This window comes from Notolabrus celidotus, chromosome 17 (assembly GCF_009762535.1).
Source record: "Notolabrus celidotus isolate fNotCel1 chromosome 17, fNotCel1.pri, whole genome shotgun sequence".
NCBI classification, from domain to species: Eukaryota; Metazoa; Chordata; class Actinopteri; order Labriformes; family Labridae; genus Notolabrus; species Notolabrus celidotus.
The window spans coordinates 14,810,501-14,833,112 of NC_048288.1; the positions used below are offsets into that span (position 1 = coordinate 14,810,501).

Sequence of the window (22,612 nt, forward strand, 5' to 3'; positions counted from 1 at the left end):
GAATTACTAATTTGATTTTAAAAAGATTATTTGTTGACAGCTGTGATGAAAAATGAGGCTCCTGCAGTGCTGTGTACATTGGATTATCAGAGTAGAGGAGGAACAGTGAGAGGAAACGTTACAAACACTAACACGAGAGTCATTACACAGCTTGGTATACACTCATGCAGATTGTATTCTGTTGGCAGACACTTTGCACATGCTTCTTTTTGTCTCTTGAGAACACTTTGGAGCGACACGGCGGCGCAAAGCTATCTGTAGAATGACACAAGGATCCTTTTGGACATTTTAAAATAGTTAAACATCTCTACATGTGACACAGAAACTTAAGTCTTTAGGCCAGCAAAAAACTTTCTCAGCAGGTGAATTATTTTATTCAATGATTTTATTCAATTTGGACTCTGGTTACAAACTATCTCATGCTCACAGCACAGCATTGGAGAGATAACCATCAGGGAGATACTTCTGAGTTTTAGTTTTGCAGCGTGTTTAAAACATCGTTTGGTAAACTAGGAGTGATGCATCTGTTGTATCTCTGATTAACTCTAATTAATCTTGTTTGATTCAACAACAGCCTGGACATTAATTACACATCTTCATCTCTGCCGCTACACAGAATTAACTCTTCTTCACTGGTTCTTTAAAAGTCCCTAGAAGAAAAAAGTGACAAATAATATCTTGAAAACACTCCGGTCTTTGTATCGTCAAGCTGCAGCTTAAAGAGCTGACTCTTTAATAGGCCATCAGTGCAACAGTGAAACCAGTTTGTTACTCAGTGGTGAATTTCTAACACTGTTCTTTGTCTCTCCGTCACACAGCGAGCCACAGCACCAGTCAGCTGTCACAGAAACTAAAGACGACCTACAAAGCCTCCACCAGCAAGGTACCTGAATCCTTCTATTTAAGACTATTGTATAGAGATCAAGAGGTTTGTTATCTGTGTAATGATGCAGGCTGTAAGGATAAGGTTTGGTGTACCAGACTGAGAAACACCCTTCTTTCTGCGGTCATAATACAGAAAAAAGGTGGTAAGTAGAATATAATGTGACAAAGAGTCATAACTGTTGAAGCTGATGCTTTCATAAATACACATTTTTGACTTCAGGTGAAGATTGTAAACTTTTCCCACGTAACATCTCCCTTCCTGTTGAATCTCTTGTCGACATAGTGCTTGTACACTCTCCACGGAAAAATAGGTGGACCTCGCACCTTCAGTGCTGCCACATGGGAGTTGTGGGGAGGAGATTCATGGGTAACGTCCTGAATGCTCTGTTTGTCACTAAAGCATCATGGGAGAGTCTGTTTTAACTTCTGAAGTCTGACCTTGAATCCTCAGCTCCTCTCATTTTCAATCCATAAATTGGAAGTCATTTTGGGGGAATCACTGCTTCTGTAAAGATATACCAAAAACATGAAGTTACTATTTTCTTAGAAATGTCAAGGCTAGTTCATAGCAACATTTGAACTTAGATCTAATTTCCATGAGTGGGACTCCACACTATTCTGATTTGAATGTTGAAAAGAGGAACAAGGGCAGACTTGTTAGATTAACCTCCTGACATATCCAGCTGCTTTAACAAACAGCTAACCTGTACAGACTTCTACCTCTACCTGAATATCAGCTGTCTGAGAAACATGACCAAAAGCTAATGACATGCAGTAAACCCAGAGTGTCCTCATTTGACCCTGACTGGACCTGGCTGCGTTTCCTGTTGATCACTGCTCATTGTTTCTCAGGGACATGAACACAATAAGACTGTATTGTGCTGTAACATGAATGTAAACCCAGCAGACAGAATGAGCGCGCACATTAACACAGTCTGAACAGATGCTTTGCTGCTGCGTCTAATAACTGCTGATGATGTGAGCTTACTGCTGTGGTCAGCCGTCAGCCTGCAGCAGCATGCACAGAGCAGGTTGTGATATCTATGTGACAACTGAAACTACACTGCAACCTTGAATTAGTTCATCTGGAGGCACGTAGTGACTGTGTGTAACACAGCAACAGATATTTATAGAGACGCATCACTCGAATCAGCAGCACGTGGGACTTTATATTAATATTCTGGTGACACAGGCAGTTTGATGCAACTTGTAGCTCAACTTTCTGCACCTCAAGAACTGAAATCTAAGTAAGATTGAATATCTCAGATAAGGGTGAAATTTGGAGGAATGGCCAAATGACAGTGATTTCCTTTATCAGTGTCATATACGTATCTCCAATGTCCCGCCCCTTAATGAGACCAGGAACAGATCCGGAATCTATGACTTAAAATAGTAGAGGTCAATGTGAGGACAGATTCTGACTAATTCTCTCAACTCATAACCATCAAAATAAGATATGGACCAATTTTTAACAAGTTATATACGTTCTGAACATTATGAAACCAAAGTGACATTAACTTTGTTTTAGAACAGTCTGTGTATCAGCAACACACTCTCATGAAATCTGACTACACAGATCCATTCATCATTTTGTCCTAGTTTGGGTCAATTTTATGAGACAGCTGTTATGAGCTGTTACACAATAGGGGGTCATGTGTTCAAACAAACAGTGGAAGTTTTTATATGTCTGAAGAACTCCCTGTTCATATTATCAGATGAGGCTACTGCTGTGTTGAAGAGTACCTACACTGAAGAAAGAACTATAACCCCAATCCCCTAAAAAGTTGGGATGCTGTGTAGTATCTTGATGAAAGGCAAATTTTAGGGTTTGCTAATGATTTAAAGCCTATATTGAATTGAAAATAGTGCAAAGACACTTATCAAAGGTTGAAAATGAAAAATGTATTGTTTTATAAAATATACTGTAAATGCTTATTGTCAATTTGATGCAAGCAGCACATTTCAAAAATATGGGAAAGGGACAACAAAACTCAGAAAAAGTTGAATGTGTAATGCTAAAAAAAAAATAACACCCAGTGCAATATCTCCCAACTAATGAGGTTCATTTGCAACAGGTTGGTAACATGACACAGAAGGGTCCCTCATCTAGGAAGGCACCATTAATGCTTAACAATATATTCAGGTTTTGGACCAACATTTGTTGCCATCAAGACAAGGGCTTTTTCAGGCCTTGCATATTTCAGCAGGCAAAATTAAAAACCCAAACCCAGTGCAGATTTGTCCCCCATTTATTGTTATCATGAACTCAGAACTGAAATCAGCTGAAATCCTCTATCAGGCAAGAATGGGACAACATTTGACCCTTCAAACTCCAGAAATTGGTCTCCTCATTCCCAAACATTTACAGAGTGTTGTTAAATACTGCCGTTGATGGCATCAAACGCAAAATGAGCGGATAGTTTACACGAAGCAATCACAGTTTTTATACCAACATTGGATTTGTTGTCTCTGCACTATTTTCAATTAGATATAGACTTTGCCTGTTTTTATTAACATTTTACACATTGTCCCAACTTTTTTGGATTTGGGGATGAAATAAAGCCCCTCTTAATGGCGTCTATGTGATGTGTGGGGGTTCCCAGTTCCTGCAGTGCTAACACAAATGCATTAGGGGGGGTTCTTTAACTGTTCTTAAAGCTCTGAAAAAATCGTCTAAAACTGCTTTTATAGAAGCATAATAAATGATGGCACAAGCTGATTAGTTCAGATGATGCATTTATGATGAAATGAGCTAATAAACTGTGTGCACAATTAGTATAATAGGCTTAATAAGACTGAGGTAAACTATCCCGTTGTTTATTTTGGATTCTGAATGGACCCTTATTTATTTGAAATATGTTTTTTTTCTATCTTTAAATTGATCATTATGGAGAACAAAATTATCCTGAAGATCTGTAAAAATGTCAGCACTGCTTTCTATTTGTCATCACTAAGCTTTTAGCTTCAAATCTAACCAGAATACTGAGTGCTGTTGATTGAGAAGAACATTTAATGGCACTACCTATGGATCCTGAAGTTGTTTTGTTGGTGCACCTTTAGGTACTTGATTCTCACATGCCTCTGATATAAACTGTGTTTAATTTGCACAACATTATAATCCCTTTGTCCATGTGTTTTTGCCTCCTTCATGTCCTCCTCTCCTCTCTCTCTTCTCAGATTGTGTCCAGCTTCAAAGCCACCACAGGGTCCCGCGCTCTGTGTCAGTTGCTCAAAGAGTACGTGGGACACCGGGACGGAATCTGGGACCTCAGCGTCACCCGGACTCAGCCGGTGGTCCTGGGCACTGCCTCTGCAGGTATGTAAAGTAATTTTACTGAGTATTCTAAAATGTCCTAAACTGGTTTGATAGTAGTACGGTAGTTTGATGTTATCCGACAAACTCCAAAAAACACTCCAAACTCCAAAAATTGTTTCTGGACTGAGTTTTTTTACATTTCTACATTGCAATTATAATTATTATTATTTTACATTAACGTGTAAGAAGGGCTTCTGACTCTTGATCTAGACTTAATTGGAGGGCAGTCTGTGTGTAAAATGAGTGGCATGCTTTGCTAGGAACGTAATCTGTGGAACCCTTTGGTTATCGTTTGACAAAGATTCTGTTTTCTATGTCTTGAAACAGACATCAAAGTGCAGACAGTCCAGGTGCAGCTACTTTTTTGGGTCCCATGTTCCTGCTCAAATTGTGAACTTTAAACTGTAATCAGCAGTTTGTTGGACAGACGAAGAAGTCTTGGCCTAAATATGTGTTACCCATTTATTCCCTGGTTTTACAGAGGCTATAGTCCTCGTTGCAGTGGTTGCAGGTTCGACTCCTGGTCTCGACCATTTAATGCATGTCTTCCCTCACTCTCTGCTCCCCATGTTTCCTGTCTCTCTTCAGCTGACCTATCAAATAAAGGCAACAATTCCCCAAAATATAACTTTAAAGAAGTGTCCTTTTTTCCAACCTAATCAAATTATTTGTAAGAGACAACAGCAAGAGTATGGATGGAGCAGGTTGGACATTTTCTTGGCAATAAAGGACATTAAAATGTTATATTATTAGCTTGTGCTGTGACGATACTTTATTGGTCTCATGTTGCTGCTGTTTCTTCACAGATCACTCAGCTCTGTTATGGAGTATAGAGACAGGAAAATGTCTGCTGAGGTATGCCGGCCATGCAGGATCAGGTAAAAACTCATATAAACCTGAAAAACTTAAATTTGTCAGTCATTTTCTTTGCTGTGCATGTGCACAATTAAAAAGAAATGACTTGTCCCTGCAGCTTTCAGACTCTAAATAAGTATAAATAAGATGACATTCTAAAGTCTTCATTGAAGTGATACTATTTGAGTTTATGCAGCAGCTTCTCGGTTTAATAATAAAATACCTGATATAAGGTATGTTTTTTTTTTTACTTTGGTTGTCTTACTCCAACAGTCAACTCCATAAAGTTCCACCCCACAGAGCAGATGGCCCTCACAGGTAAGATTTAAACTTTCGTGTGGCTGTTTGTTTCTCTTTGCCTCTGTCGTCTCCAGCTGATATTTTCCTTCAGTTCCGACTGTTCTGTGTGCTTGTTGATATGTGCTTATATTTCCCTCAGCCTCCGGGGACCAGACGGCTCACATCTGGCGCTACATGGTGCAGCTTCCTGCCCCCCAGCCGCCACCAGATGTCAGTGTGAGTACATGTCTACTGTTCTCTCTTACTGTAAACTCTTTGAGCACTGAGTTCATTCACAATCAGTCCACTGTGTTTATTCTTCTGTGTCTTTGCTTTCTATTCTCATAGGCCCTATGTGATGAAGACCAGGACTCATCGGACAGAGAGGAAGGTGAGGTGGACTGCGAAGGCCCCTGTGAGGTCCCCACTGTCCGGGTCGCCACAGCAACCCTGAAGAGCCACCAAGGTGTCGTGATTGCAGCTGATTGGTTGGTAGGAGGCCGACAGGTGGTAACTGCATCCTGGGATCGAGCTGCAAACCTGTATGAGGTGGAGACGTCAGAACTGGTCCATGCACTCACTGGTATGTAAAATAAAGCTCCTCTTACACACAGCTTACTCCTGAAAATTCACTTCACTCATGTCTCTCACTGTGGGAGATTTGACCTGTTGGTTTCGACGGGGGCGGTCTTAAGTAAAAATGTACTGGGCATTTGCGAGAAATGGAGATAAAGTTGTATGAAGGCTGTGTCTGGTTAACTAAACAGGGGCATTGCATGACAAAAAGGCATGTGGACATTAACCTGTAGGAAGGACCAAAGGCTGTTGCTGCTAGCTCTTCTAACATTAGCCACATTTAGCAAACCTGCTGGCATTGTTTACCTTCAGACTCTGTGATGCCGTGGCTCGTTGTGTTCAACAAACTCTGTTTAATTTTGATTAAAGCAAAGTAAACATTCATAGGTGTGTTCCGTATGTTGACTCTCTCGTGTCTGTGTTTGCAGGTCATGACCAGGAGCTGACTCACTGCTGCACACACCCCACCCAGCGCCTGGTGGTCACCTCCTCCAGAGACACCACCTTCAGACTGTGGGACTTCAGAGACCCGTCCATCCACTCTGTCAACGTTTTCCAGGGACACACAGAGTAAGTGAAGCAGTTTCCACACACACAGAGACACACACACACACACACACACACACACACACACACACACACACACACACACACACACACACACACACACACACACACACACACACACACACACACACACACACACTGACTGCACTAAAGCATGATTAAATGTGTCAGCGCTGTCCTGGTAGTCCTGAAATCAGTTGAAATCGTCAGGAGTTCAGTCTCATGTTCAGATGTGACATTTTCCTCGGCTCCTGCAGTCTGTCTTTCCTCCACAGGGTGGTGCTGTAACATCTCTTTGCTCTCTGAATCCCTCCTGCACTTTCAGCTTCCTTTCTTTTTACAGTACCACATTAATTCATAGTCCTCTTTCTGCTCTAAGCCAAATCCTCCACTTGCTTCTCATTCATTACCAAGCACTTCTCTTCACTTTGACTCTTTGAATCTCTCTCTCTCTCTCTCTCTCTCTCTCTCTCTCTCTCTCTCTCTCTCTCTCTCTCTCTCACTCACTCACTCACTCACTCACTCACTCACTCACTCACTCACTCACTCACTCACTCACTCACTCACTCACTCACTCACTCACTCACTCACTCACTCTCCTGTTCATTTATCTGTCCGTTTCTGCGTTAATCCTCCACTCTGTGTAATTTGGCACTTCGCTTGCTGTTAACACTCAATTGCAGCCGCTCATTTCAAATGATGACAGTCGGGCTTGTCTGTTGCTCTCAGTGGCAGCACCCTTTAAAGGCATAAGAAATGTGTGCGTGTGTGTGTGCTGGTGTGTGTGTCTGTTCATGTCCACATGTGTGTGCTGGCTGGCAGCCTTTTATTCTGAGTGTGGGGATTACATAGAGCTCATTATGTACGACCCCAACATGTATAATTCCTGCAGATCCCACTCTAATTCTCCTCAATAGACAATGGGTGTAATGAGATTAAGCTGCAGTGTTTCACTGTTAAAGCCTCTTTTCTTTCTTCTTTCCCAAAAGACCATCGATGGTCTTTGGAGTAGAAATGTATTTAAAGCAGCAAACGTTCAGAGATGCTTTGTAGCTTATACACAGATAATCTTAATTTATAAATTTAAGTATACAGAATCTGTACTCAGGGGTCAAGAATTGTGTGTGTGTGGAGGGTTCTAGTTTCAGTTTGAAGGCCAAGTAGTATTGACCAATCACATATCAGCAGGCTTTGGCATATGCAGGAAAAATATGTCAGTGTCTGATGACTCTTGTGACTGAAGTCAATTTTTGGGTGAAATCTGGTCTAAAGGGACGTTTAAGCAACGCTACAGAACAGATTGATGCAGCAGTGGACACATACACGTGCATTTTAACTAGGGTTGCAAAATTCCGGGAATTTGGAAACTTTCCATGGGAATTAACGGGAATTTATGGGAATAAACGGGAATAAACCAGGAATTTAGTAATTTGAAGGTTGGCTCTTATTAGGGAACTTATATTGTAATAAGCCCTGTTATAGGTTGGCAACCTGTCCAGGGTGTACCCTGCCTTCTGCCCAAAGCCTGCTGGCATAGGCTCCAGCCCCCTGTGACCCCTAACGGGATAAGATAATGGATGGATTGATGGATATTATAATAATAGGGAAAATATATTTTAGCATAATCCTGACTAAAACAACCAGATTTCATGCAAGTACAGTTGAATAGCTATGCTATTCCTCAATCACATGCACATAGCACATTGCTTACTGCAGGGCTGTTGAGACCACGCCCCCTACATGCATTGGTCATTCCTCAACATCACATGCACAGATAATTTCTATTTTGGATGAATGTCTGCTTATGACAAAAACAATATTTATGCTTGGATATGATACCTTTCCATAAATTCCCATTAATTTCCAGTTAATTCCCATAACTCCCATGGAAAGTTTCCAATTTGGAATATTTCCAAAATTCCCTAGCTTAACTTCCCATGGGAATTTACTGGAAATGTTTCACCCCTTTGCAACCCTAATCTTAACATATTAGAATATCATTTTTTAGCAATTTAATTAACAAAGTTAAACTTTCATATATTCTTGTAGTCAATGTATGCAGAATGAAATATTTTCATTTTGACCGTTTCGGCTTACAGATCATGAAAACCAGAAAATGAGTATCTCAAATTATTAGAATGTTTCCTAAGAAATGTCACATTTCTGAAAAGTATGTTAATTTAAACACTTAATTCTCATTTAGGACTCTTTTATCATGAATTACTGCACCAGTGTGTCGTGGTATAGAGGCGATCAGCCTGTAGCACCGCTGAGGTGTTATTGAAGCTCAGGTTGTTTTGATAGCCTTCAGTTGGTCTGTATTTTTGGGTCTGGTGTTTCTCATCTTCCTCTCAGCAAACATCTCATAGATTCTCCATGGGGTTCAGGTTTGGTGTGTTGGCTAGTAGCCAGTCAAGCACAGTAACATCATGGTCATCAAACCATTCGGTAGTTTTGGCGCTGTGGGCAGGTGCCAAGTCCTACCGAGAAAGGACATCAGTGTCTCCATAAGCTTTTCAGCAGATGGAAGCATGAAGTGCTCTAAATGTCCTGGTAGACGGCTGCGTTACTTTGGACTTAATACCACTGAGCAACCATCTAAACAAAATATACACATTTTTCACTTTCTTTAATACGTGACAGAAAATATTGAACTTTTTGAGCATGTTCTAGGTTGTTGAACTTGTGAGCTTGTTGATTTTAATCAGGTAACATCAGGTTATCTCCCTCCCTCTTCTCCACCTAATTTTTTCACATTGATAACGACACATCATAAGTTGGAGGCTTCTCCCTCCTATGGAAAAATCAGAGCAGGTCCTGAATGGTTTCAAATACAAAAGAGGCTGAGAGCTTGAGTAGAGACAGCCTCTGGTTTCCACTGACTTCACCAGCAATTACTGCTAACGCTTCCTGACAGTGAACCGCGGCGGCTAAAAGTGCAGCACACACCCTCCATCCCACCACCACCACCACCGCGCTGTAATTACAGAGCCACGAAGACTGAACATGAGCTCACAAAACGGCCGAGAGCAAACAAGAAGTGACAGAAGACTTGCTCTACAAACGCAACGCCATGTCCTGTTTGTCTCTGCTGCCATCAGCTGCTCGCACAGACATCTGATAGTGGCTGAAAGGGGTGTGTGTGTGTGTGTGTGTGTGTGTGTGTGTGTGTGTGTGTGTGTGTATGCAGATTTGACACCCTCTCTCTTGAGGAATCCACCAGCACTTAGCAGGTTCTCAGGGACTGTCAGTTTTCTGCAGCACAGCAAAACAACAAAGTGCTCTAAAAACCCTCTTTAAGTCCTCTTCACCCGAATAGTTTCTTTTACATTTTACCTTTTAGGCATTTACCTTTCTTTTCCGTATGCACAAACAATGAGTGCATTGTAGTCTTTGAGATGTTCAGAAATACATACATCAATCATTAAAAGCACTCAAAAAGAGGATAAGGACTGAAGCCACTGTGTTATTTAGAGACGTGCTGCAAGGTTGATAAAAAGGCAGAAAATGCCTTAAAGGCATGTTAAAATACACTCTTACGGTGATGACTGCTGAGTTTTTCTCTCATATTAATTCAACAGTTATTTGGTTTACACAGAAAAGTGTTAAAACTCTGCATAAGTGATTTCAAAAGCTCAGGCTGATGTCCCCAAAGGTCATTGTTGAAGTCTCTCCCAGCAATCGTGATTCATTTTGTGTCACTGTTACTTTAAATTACAAAAATATGCAAATTTCATTCACAATCAGCAATTTCAATATAAGAATTTTAATTTTATTATACCAGTTGCACAGATATTTTGAGGTATTTTAAGTGAAGCTGAGGTGAGTCTTGACCCAAAAGGCTTCTTCATAGGGTTGCAAAGTATATTTTTCCCAGTTGCCAACTTTCCCAAACCTCCTTTGTTGCCATCAGTTAGAGATACAAGACTTCTTGCCAACTGTTTTTCTTTCTGTGCATTGTTTACGGTCCCACTGCCAACTTCAGAGGGCAGATTGGAGATGGCACCAAGAAGCAACATCCAAGAGCGGATTATTTGCTGCACTTATATGTAATTATAGACATTGTTTAAAATAATCTATAGACTCTGTACAGCAAATTTCTTCCACCTCTCTTGCCCATCACGTGGACTGTTGTCCTGTGTGCAACCAATGTATGCTGAAATGCTTGAGAATGATGCTCTTCATACTACAAATGGAAGTCTGCACATAGAGATGATGGATCTAAGTGACAACTGGGATTTTAGTTTTTGAGAAATTTGCCAACCCTAACTTTTTGGTCTGTACAAATCTCCCTTGATTCCATCTATTGCTCTGTCTCTCCTCTTTCCAACTCCCCAGGTTTCAAAGCGTAAGGAGTCTTGACCTTGGCTGTCAGACTCACTGCAGAGGCGCCTTTAAGTAACACTGAACACCCCCTTCCTTCCTCACCACCTATTCTACAAACCCTTTAACCTTAATCAACCTTTTAATCAATTACCTTGTCTGATTACGCCTCCCACCCACCTCTCCTCCCTCTTTATTCCCAGGTGGGCTGTTCCCTGCAATGTCAGAGGGTTTCTGTAACGATGCAGCAGTTTCCTCGAGCCTCAGCCGCTCTAATGGGACAAAGTTTAGTCCTCTAATTAGCCCTTAATGCTGTGTCACTTTGAATTAAGAGGGAAGCCAGTTTTACGGAGCAAAAATAGGTGGGAAACTCCAGACAATGCTCGTGTGTGTGTGAAGCTAATCTTAGCCGGTAATCAGGACTTTTTTTATAAAATCTTCCTTACATGAACGAGTAGGAACAAAATGGAGGAGAGACGAAAACCCTCTCAGGAGCAACTGATATACAGTAATAGGCTGGAAATATTAAAGGTCTATTAAATGATCAGCTAGGCCTGACCTTAGTGCTATCATGTGGAGCAGTGCATCACCACTGGTTGGAGAAAGGGTGAGTGAGGGGAGAAAGGAGATGATTGGGGCATGTAAAGAACTTTTCTGCCTCCAGGGTGTCCGGCAATAGTTCATTGCCATTAATTGCATGTTTAAAGTTCTGTTATTTTGCATTTCAAAACATTTTATAAGTACATATTAACAAAGTAAAACAATCCTTAGCAGTGTCTTGATTTGGGAATCAAATGAATGCAATGAAATGCACTTAATGGTCTTGATTTTTAGATTTATTATTTAAATAAATGCTGCACTGCTACACCAGTGTGCTCTGCAACGATGACCTAGAGCAAGGTTTCCCAAACTGTGTAGCCCGCAACCCCTAAAATATTGGTGCCAAAAACTTGTGACCCCCACTGTCCCTCGAAGTGGTTAAATGTTACTTCATACTTCAAAATAAGTTTACCTACATGCACATGTGGCTGTGTTTCCTGTGCTGCTGTGAATTACCTGGTTGATACTGATCCTTTTGTTAATTAGCTGTTTGCTACCCCTAACTCTAACTTTAGTCATCTGGGAATAAAGAAAGGTAGAAAACTAATGAAATGTATTTATTTGCATGGTTTTCTTTAAAATGTAACTACTATTTTTGAAGACATTTCGCGACCCCTCAGGAGTACCGACCCACACTTTGGGAACTCCTGACCTAGAGATAGCAGACAGCTCCACAGTCTGGAGACTGGTCATATCATGCCAACCTGGGGAAATCCTTTAGACCTGAGTCTTCCCTAGTGGTAAGGAGTTGCTGTAGTTGATTGAGTTAATTTAGTTTCATCCACAGGTCTGTGGTGATCCTCACACTCTGCAATCTTTTGTGATGCAGTTGCCCACTGCCTTCAGTCTGAATTGCTGCACCTGTGTGCTTAGTTCATAGGTAGCAGCTCAAACTCCAAGTACTTGGATAGTTTTATTCAGTTTGACACAAAGTGCATTTTTCTTTGGACCTGTACCTGCCCTGTAGTTTAAAAAAAATTACATGTGCTGTTCAAAAGCGCAGTGGTGTTCCCATTACAATAGCAGCAGGAGGCAAAGAGTTGCAGCGGAGGCTTAACTATGGTATGCCAAAGGGGACAAAATAGCACAGGATTAAAATTGTATGCATTATTTGCATTGCATTGCTTGGGTTCACACCAAAAGCCTCACTCTTTAGCTCCCTGATCACAGTATAATACCCCTCTTATCACCCTGCTAGCTAAAGGTACAAACCGATTACACTAAGTATTGATTTAAAGAGGATTTTATTTATATAAAGATCATTTATTTATGGAGCTAAAAGCTAGGATTAACATTACATTGAACATTTTCATGCAAAGTAAAGTCTTAACATGAGCCTGATTAACTGTAATGAATCACAGTTAAGGTGCAGTGTGTAGTGGTTGACAGTATTTATCAAAACAGACTTCGTAGGGAAGTATGTTTCAACTAGTGTAAAATCACCTGAATATAGAAATCTTTTTTGTTTTTGCCTTTTATATTTAGATAGAAGCAGGTCCCCTTCCAAAGAGGTAGCCATTTTTCACCGCCGTGTTTCTACAGTAGCCAAGCACGGACAAACTAGAAACATAAGTGTTTTTGTGTTCAGCTAGTTGCCACTGAAAATGCACCAGTTGGATGATAGGGGAGAAGAAGAGAATGGATGTTGTGTGTGAAAAATTCGTAATGATAGATGTTGTTGATGATCATACTTATCATACATCACAGGAGCTTCTTGACCTTGTAGGCCACCATCCCTTCACCGACAGGAGGGGTGAGCAAGGGAGCGTTTTAATCTAGAATCTGATATCGCTAAATATTCCCATGTCTACACACTGAACCTTCAAATAACGTACAAACGGCTTATAGCTTATATAATTTATGAGTTGGATATTGTTATCTGAAGTAATAATAAACCACTTAAAGTGTTATTTAAGAAAAAGTCACACAGAAGGTTAAATCTTAGACAGCTGAAGGGATAGCTTATGCAGATAGAAATGATACTTTAAATGCAACAAGAGATACTGAAGTATTTTACAGCATTAAAATACTCTGACTATGGACAAAGCATATCAAGTATCTCTATCTTTAATTTTGCTGTTATGAACTGAGATGCTCACGGAGCACAGGAGACAAACAGTTTGAGTGCAGAGAGCAAGGTTTAATCTGTAATTTAACAGCTTGGGCGCTTTCAGGGTGTGAACACTTTCAGTTTGCCGTTTAACAAATCAAGATGTTCTGATCTGTAAACCTGTTACAGGAAAGCAGCTCAGGTGTCATCCTGTCCACAGCTCTGTTCTACACTGTGAGGTGACACTTGGTGAGGTTTGTAAACAGGGAGTCACATTTAAATGAAGAATCACACAGTAATAACTTTCTGAAGTCGCACCTCTCCAGGTTTAAAAAGTTATGAATCTCTGACTGTATCGCCACACTGTGATACGTGCGTGTGTGTGTGTGTCATCCTTTAGGTGTATGAGTAATAACAGTGTGTGTGGGCAAGTGACTGCAGTGTCTATAAATAAGTTTGCACTCTACAAACTTAACTCCCAGAAGAACTTGAAGCACGTTTTTTTTCCCCTTTCTTTTCATCTTCTTTCACTTTGAATTGTGTCACATAGAGTGTCATATTCTTGGTGTGACTCCCTGACTCTCTTTGCTAATGTCTGTTCGTGTTTTTCAGCACGGTGACGTCAGCAGTGTTCACAGTCGGAGACAATGTGGTTTCAGGGAGTGACGATCGCACTGTCAAGGTGTGGGACTTGAAGAACATGAGGTCGCCCATCGCCACCATCCGCACTGACTCAGCTGTGAACAGGTGGGTGAGAGGAGGAAGGTGAAAGGTGAGAGGCAGACTCTCTAGCAGAAAGGAGTGTGGTTATTATAAACCTCTACTGACAAATAAAGATATCAGTACAGATTTGAATCAAAGGTTTAGTTGGTTTGTTAGTATCTCGCCTTGCTAAAATCAGGATTTGATTGGTTTTGAATATCTGCATATTTATGTTTATGTTTATTTATTTGCACAATTAAATGAAAACACACATAAAAAAGAGCAAAGATAAATGATATACTGTGCAGGAAGAGGCAGAACTCAGAGAGCTTATTTGAAGCCTCCACCCAAATAGTGTTCTAATATCAAAAATGTATTAAGAAATACTAAATTGACATATAGAGACAATAGTTGATATAATGAAGGATATTTAAAAGGTACTTCATGCCTTTAGATTGTGTAATTTCATCTCAATCAAGTTTAAAGGGAGAGATTAATCATAGTTTATTATTTTATATTATTACGGTTTGAATAGTTTAATTAAAAACCATCATGTTTATCGACATGGTGGTCATTTCACACTGACATCACGCCCGGGTTGAAAATCTCAAATGTTATGTGCCATCCTGCATCGTGTTTAAAAAAGGTTTTCTCTTTGCACTGTACGATTTTAACCTGCATTTGTGGATATAGTGATGAACTGTTTTCACAGACAATGCTTTTGGAAGTGATTCTTAGCCTATGCTGTGATTCCCACTACAGAGTCATGTCTGTTTTCAATGCAGTGCCACCTAAGTGCTCAAAGATCACAGCCATCCATTATCAGTTATCAGCCTTGTCCCTTTTGTGCAGAAATGTCTCCAGATTCTCTGAATCCTTTAATGATATTATGAACTTTTACGTCAGGAACATTATTCAGAAATTGTTGAACTACTTGCTCACGCAATCTCTAACAGAGTGGTTAATCTCTTCTCATCTTTACTTCTGAGAGGCTGAGCACCTCTGGAGTGCCCTTATTTCCCCCCACTAATGTTACTAACCTGTTGCAAACTCACCTCATGAGTTGAAAGATGTTCCTCTGGGTTTTTTTTTAAGCATTACACAACTTTTTTTCTTTTGGAATATTTTATTTGTGATTTTTTTGTTTTCTTAACATATGCACACTCACACACTATAGACACAAGACACCATGAAAAATAACACAGGCAGGGTGTTGCAGATCTAAAGGATCCACAGATAGTCCTTAGATGCTGTCAATAGAGACATCTACAAAAGAAAGGAAGGCTGCCCCTGCTTCCAAAAGATTCCACGGTCTAACAACCATAACTTACTTAAAAAAAATTAAAAATAAAAAAACAACAAAAGAGAACACCAACAGAAAACACACACACACACACACACACACACACACACACACACACACACACACACACACACACACACACACACGTACACACACACAAAACCCATGAATAACAGTACAGGTACGGACACTTTGTTAATAGTAAGGAATAAAAATAACCATAATAAAAGAATTGGGTGGGACACAGTCAGATCATTGATTAAAATATAGAAAAAGCACATACATTACCTTATTACATTATAATGTATATACACATACATACATTATTATCATAGCAGCAAAGATAATGAGTAACGTTACACAACTTTTAAGTGTTTTGTTGGCCCGGTTCCAACTGTTTTAAAATATAATGCTTGCATGAAGTTTAAAATGAGCTGATAATTTTTTGCAACATTTGACATTTTACTCTTCAGACTGAGATATTTCTTTAATTATTTCAGTGCCTTATTTTTCATGCCCTGTTGCAGCTTTTGAGACAAAATGATTCAAAAAGTAACGATGACACCACAGTCAAGCCTGCAGATGTAGAGAACTAAAAAGAAGGATTAACACACTTTGACCCAGATACAACCTGATCTTCATTCTCCTCTTTCAGGATAAGCGTGTCTGCCAACCAAAAGATCATCGCTCTGCCGCACGACAATCGACAAGTCCGACTGTTTGACATGAACGGAGTGAGACTGGCCAGACTTCCACGCAGCAACAGAATGGTGAGAATAAGACCAGTAATTGACAAGTTGCAAGTCTCTTTTTAGAGCTTTTTTTGTGCCCCAAAGGCGGCAACCCGTTTAATGATATTGTTACTATAAATGCAGGTGCACCTGCTCATTTAGATAGCGCAGTCATTAGCAACTAACTTGAGGTTGATAGCCTTTCGCTCCTCTTAAACTTATTCCTTGTCCAAAAAGATAGACATGCACATAACTTCAAACTCAAGGCTTTAACCAGACTACATCTACTATTTAAATATTATCTACAGTTTGATTCGTCGTTCAGAATCATTCAAACTGAAAACTGAAATATAAATGCACGTGTGTGTGTGTTTGTGTGTGTGTGCAGGGTCACAGGCGCATGGTTTGCTGTACAGCATGGAACGAGGAGAACCAGTCGTGTAACCTGTTCACCTGCGGCTTCGACCGACAGGCCATTGGCTGGAACATCAACATCCCAGCCCTGCTGCAGGAGAAGTGAAGCTACTGACGCACAAACACAACAGACAAACACACACACACAAACACACACACACACACACACTCACGCAGGAGAAACACTGTAATCTGTGGCCTCTGTGTTCACTCTGTGAAGCATTTTAGTTGGCATGTATTCTTCTGATTTTCAGGCTGCTAAGGTGTGTGATTGTTTGCGAAAATAATAGATTTCTTTTGGTTTGTTTTATTTTTGAGGATGTAACTGTTAGCAGTGAAGCAGTGATTGATCAGCATATTCTGGTCCCTTCTTTAACATATTTCATGTCCAGAAGGCTAGAAGGTATGGAAATGTTGGAATCTCTCCTGTAGATTTCGTCAGCCTTCAGCAGTGAAACAGGCGGTTGTGACTGCAACCTAAACCTTGTGGTTTATCAAAGTTTTCCCACTAAGCTTTCCCAGTTTTCACACTTTTTTTTAATCACTGACAGGCTCAGATTTTACATTCTAATTAAGCTTGAAAACACAGTTATTTTCGCAGAAACAACCTTTAACATGACCTTTTCCGAAGATACCAGATTCCCTTTGCAAAAATAGTCAATGAACCTCTTTGTACTGAGGAGCTGCCGGTCTACCACAGCCTTTGTTGGTTAGTTTGAGTGTTTCACAGTGTGGTTCTTGTGTTTGAATTAGTTGGTTCTGAGCCAACATGACTAATAGATCAAGGTGGTTGTTGTCCATAGACTGTGTAAAACATAGATGTAGTCTCAGTGACGTCACCCATGGTTTCTGAAGAGGCATTTTCAAACCCAAAGATGGAGGTTGCAATCTTGGAAATGCTGACTCCAACTAACTTCTAACTACTCTGGAAACAAGCAAAGAGGTGGCCTTATATCTGGCCTAATTAGCCACGCCCCTAATAATGCCTCATTATGCTGGACTCTTAGCCTTAAATCTCCTGTGAGGAGCTTTTAACTGGTTCTTAATCACAGAATGAAAAAAAACAAGAACCTTTCATGGACATAGTTAATTGTTAGTATGCATATGACCATTACAGCCTGTTTCACTGCTGCTTGCTTAAGCAATCTACTGGCGCAGTTCCAGAGTTGTAGGTATTTAGTCGTAGTTAAGACTTTGGAAATATGTAAGAATAGGATCCAAGTTAAAAAATCCCTGAATCACCCTTTAAGTCCTTGGTTCTCAACTGGTGGACCCAAAAGTGAGTAGTTTAGCCATTTTCAGTGGGTCCTGGATGTGTGCCTGAGAAAAAGTTGAGGCAACATGTCTCTGCTGTGTCTTCACTTTGAAGGACGTGTTTTATTTGACTTTGTGCTGTTACAGCAGTAAGGTTATTATTTAGACTCCAGCACAGTAGGGGGCAGTAATGCACCTTAACGCTGGCTGCTGACCCCTGTTTAAGAAATTTGGGTTCTGATTGTCATTGAGTTAGTGGAGGGTCCTGAGGCTTGACTGGTTGAGAACCACAGCTTTAAGTTACTGATGTGTTTCCAGCATTTTAAGTGTGTATGAGGCCACAGAGCTGCTCTTCTGTAATCCAAACCTCTCACTTATTTAGCATGAATTGTGAATTGTGACACAGCTACGCTGATCCTTCTTTCTTTAAATTCTGTAGTACATGTTTGACTCCACAGTCACAGGCTGCTGCTCACATCACTGTTGTTGAGTTACTGCTGAAATGTTGCATGTAGATACACTCAGTTTGCAATGTTACTTGTAAAGTTATAATAGTCTAATAATAAGACCTGCAGAGCTTGTAGTATAAGTTATAAAGAAGTGATGTATATATTATGTCATGGCCTGATTAAGTGACCTGCAGGTCGTTCTAGTTCCTGGATTAAGTGTCTTACAGTTATCCACCTTTTTTTGGGTGGAGTTTGGCAGAGATAACACGGTTCTGTGAAATGTTTTTATCCATTGATCCAGACTTTAAATCATTTTCATACCATGAAGCAAACATATCATATTGAAGCCTGCCAGATCACCTGTGCTGCACACAGGCTGCCGGGTTGTTCAGTTGTCTTAAAACAGGATGTGCTGTCCTGTGTGAAGGTTTGAGTCTTTGCCTGTTAACCTTTCAATGCTTTCAATTCACAGCCAGCCTCTATATTTCAAGATTAAGTTGTCGATATTTCAAATTTATGATACTGTAACTCTGCCTTGTTCCATGTTTACAGTAGGATTTAATTTTGTATCTATTGCTTCATTCTGCCAAGTGTCAAGAGCATAGCAATAACAAGAAAATGACTGCACTTCTGTCTCCTCTGTAGGTCTGTGAATAGGATGTGTTAAAATGATTATACTCTATAAATGTTTCAGGTTAAGACGTCACTACTTTTAGCCATAATATGCGCCTATAATTCCTCGTGTCAGTGAAATACAGACCCAACTCACCTAGAGCCCTGTGTTGCTGTAATCCCAAAGTGAACTTGTGTGTTTCTGCTCATTATGTGCTTCAGAAACAGCCTGTCGATATGATGTTCTTGTGTTTACACTTTGCGTTTAAATCTTAAGCTGTTTTCAGACCAAAAATTGAAGCGAATAATCAGCTTGTGTCACTTGCACAACTTTGTCTGAGGGATCATTGTGTTTACTCCCAGCAGTGAAACACAATTCTCGAATATCCACCCTTTTAGACATACCTGAGAAAACTTCTGCTGTGTATGGGTTCATAACATTGTTCGTAGTTGCACTCAAACTTGGTTAATTTCCCCATCTTCTCCATGAACTGTGTCTGGATGAACTTTCCTGCTGCTTCCAGCTACTTGAGACTATCCAGTCCCCAGTTGATGACCTGTTAGGAAGGATTAGTACCAGGATTTCTCTGACCAACTATTAGCGCTCTGTTGTCCATCTGTCTCCAGTAGGTCCCAGTTTCAATGTAACTAGCAAGTCTCACATTGGTTACAAACTGTCTAGCTGCAGCTCTAATGACCCAAAATAATTAGATTTCACTAAAATATTGAATCAAAACAAAGACTGGAAGGATGCTGAAATAACCACATCAATATTAAAAGTCTGATTATAATCTTTGTCAGGTCTGTCTCAAGATTAGAAGCAGACCATTTTTGAAGTGTTTTTTGGAGTTTGTTTGGGCGATATTTAATACATCAACACAAGACTCTTAATGCTCACAGGCTTAAGCAACACAACCACTTGAATTTTTGCTGTAGTGAGGTTGAAAAAAATCCAAGTTTCATTTTAGGTTTCACATCATTTGCGTGTACTTGTGTTTTGCGTTGACATTTTATTTATTTATGCTACGATATATTAGCTTTACTTTTGGTCTGAACACAGCTTAAGCCCTTGCTTTACCTCTCGCTGTAAATGTTGCTTTTCACTTTATCCAAATACAGAAGCAATAACCCAGATCCTCCGTGTGTCTGGTGCTTACAGTGAAGCCAATTTCTGATTCCAGTAAAAATGACTTGAAAAACAAAGGATTACAACAAGAGTCTGACTTTATCTGAAACCAGGAAACCTTTATTTTTTGTTACACTTGTGCAATATACTTAACATGAAGTAATGCTGTAGTTACAAGTCTTTGGATGTTTAATTTATTTCTATGGAAGTCTATTTCAGCTGGTGGAAAAAGGGAGGTGAAGCTAGGTCTTAATGAAACAAAGAACATTCATGTTAGGTCATAATTATGAGATAAAACATCATTATTTTAGGATGAAACACAACATAATGGGATAAAAAGGTTTTATTCTGAAATAGGATGTAAGAGATAAAAAGTTATTTTTTGTTAAAAGGTTAAAGTTTGAAATAATAGTCATAAGTATGAGATTAAGGTCTTTCTTGAAAGAGGTACAATATAAAGATTAAAGTTGAGAATATGAATAATATGTCTATGAGACAAAAAATCTAATGTTGTAAGAGTAGTTAAAGACTGAGATTTATTTAAAATAGGTGACATTATTTAATAAGATAAAAAGTTGTGATTATTGAAGATTCAAGAGATTCAAAGGTTTTTATTGTCAATTTTCACTGTATATACGAGACATACAGGAAAAACGAGATGCTGGTTCTCTCTTCCAGCTTTTAAATATCTAAAATTTAAATATAAAATACATTAAAATATAATAAAATACAGTTTTATAAAAACAGACTATGTACACAGTGCAGGTAGTGCAGTGACAGTTTAAAATGGACAATGAAAATGAAAATAGATAACAGTGCAAATGATATTAAGGTGCAGACAGTAGTCGAGAGAAGTATATGATTAAGTAAACGGTTAATGTGCAAAAAAAATAATTATAAGATAAAAGTCTACATTTTGAGAATTCAAAAGTAAAAACATTTAAAAGTCAGAAATAATGAGATTAAAGGTTGACATTTTAAGAACTCAACTTTTAAATAAAAAGCCAAATTTTTTAAGGAACATTTACAGAAAAATTCACAATGATGAGAGTAATTATTGTGAGATAAAAAATCAGAATGAGGAAAAAGAACTCGTGATTTTGAGATTACAACATTCTAATACATGTAAATTTGATTAAAAAAATAAAATAAAATTACTAAGAGGTCAATTTTGATTATAAAGTCATAAATATTGTTCATAAATATGACTTTATATTGTAAAATCAGGACTGTGTGTCTCATAATTCTGACTTTTTCTCACTATTTGTACTTTAACTCATAACGAACAATTCAGACTTTTGGACCTCTTATAATTTTGGCTTTTGTAATTAGAATGACTTTAAATTAACATTTTTATTTTTATTTTATCATTCAGGCTTAGCCATTACTTTTTTATTGACTGGCTGAAATGGGCTCCCATAGACTTCAGTGCTGTAAATGATCTCTAAAATGATCTGATGTGAGTCTGCTGTAGATGTAGCTCAGAGTAAAAACTCCACATGTGCATAACTTACCCAAAAGTTGGCTTCATGCTGCTTATTCCTCCAACAAATCGAGTGAGGGTGAGTTCAAAGAAGCAGGAACCTTAAAAATGTAATTGAAATGCCTTACCATTGCATTAAAAAATGTACATTAGCCTTATCACTCTGAGCATAGATGCACGTTTCCAAAAGCTTGTTGAAGAACTCATTGTGTCTGTGCACAGAGTAGATTGGATGTAACGTCAGTTCGTTCAGAAAACTCAATCTGTCGCCCGCAGATATCGCTGTCATTTTAATCTGCAGGTAGAAAGAGAAGTCCGGCTCAACCCATCGTATGAATAAAACTCTGAGGAAATAAGATTTTGGATTGATACATTAAATTGTTGTTCACCAGATTAAAAGGGTAAAAAAGTAGACAGGCTTCGCTTCAGTGCAGCGGATCAAACTTCATTACCTGATCTGCTTTGCATTCCTTATTGTGACGACTTCGTGCTCCCTGATGCTTTCCAATAAAAACGTGTGATTTCCTCTTTTACCCGTCTCTCGTGTCTCCTTTTCATCTTATTTAACGCAAACCTCTGTCACTCTTTTATTCAACTCAATAAGATTTGTATCATTCATGAGAATCACACTTTAATCATCTGGAAGTAAACCCTGCTGCAGCAACGAATAATGATGTCTGGTGTTAATGAGAAAGGAACCAGAAGGTGGATGAATAATAAGAGGTACATGGCTGGTATGACACTTTGGATTTCTAATTTGCACAGACTTTTATTGTTGCACCCTTTTTTTCAGAGACCATATGGCAGCTGCACTGTTTGATATAATACAGAGGACTTCATGGTAAAATGGGGTTATTATCTTTAATCTAAATTGTGTTAGAAGTAGTCGAAGTACACACATTAGTTTTTAAGTGTGTGTTAAAAAAGTTAGAGATGACGGTCAGGAAGAATTGCCATCATTGTTTGTATGAAACATATGGACTTATTTTTTTTTTTTTAATCCGAGGATTTCTGCATGAAAATTAAACATTAAGCGAATACGACATACACAAGGGATCACCTCACCATCCAGAGGTAGCAAGCTGAT

General features: G+C 39.2%; 1 protein-coding gene across 3 annotated transcripts in view; it reads left to right on the forward strand.

Annotated features, from left to right (window-relative positions):
* The window catches only part of LOC117828678 (WD repeat-containing protein 37-like), a 38,948-nt gene extending 16,890 nt beyond the window's left edge, over window positions 1–22,058 (forward strand). For 2 of the 3 annotated variants that reach the window (XM_034705881.1, XM_034705882.1), the window contains exons 5-14: window positions 819–883; window positions 4,063–4,201; window positions 5,008–5,079; window positions 5,330–5,374; window positions 5,496–5,572; window positions 5,684–5,918; window positions 6,340–6,481; window positions 14,064–14,198; window positions 16,112–16,226; window positions 16,576–22,058. In XM_034705881.1, coding sequence (XP_034561772.1) covers window positions 819–883; window positions 4,063–4,201; window positions 5,008–5,079; window positions 5,330–5,374; window positions 5,496–5,572; window positions 5,684–5,918; window positions 6,340–6,481; window positions 14,064–14,198; window positions 16,112–16,226; window positions 16,576–16,707 — 1,157 coding nt within the window. In that variant the 3' untranslated portion in view covers window positions 16,708–22,058. The remainder of the gene's footprint in view (window positions 1–818; window positions 884–4,062; window positions 4,202–5,007; window positions 5,080–5,329; window positions 5,375–5,495; window positions 5,573–5,683; window positions 5,919–6,339; window positions 6,482–14,063; window positions 14,199–16,111; window positions 16,227–16,575) is intronic. The other variant, XM_034705883.1, reaches the window with a different exon arrangement.
* The last annotated feature ends 554 nt before the right edge of the window (window positions 22,059–22,612 follow it).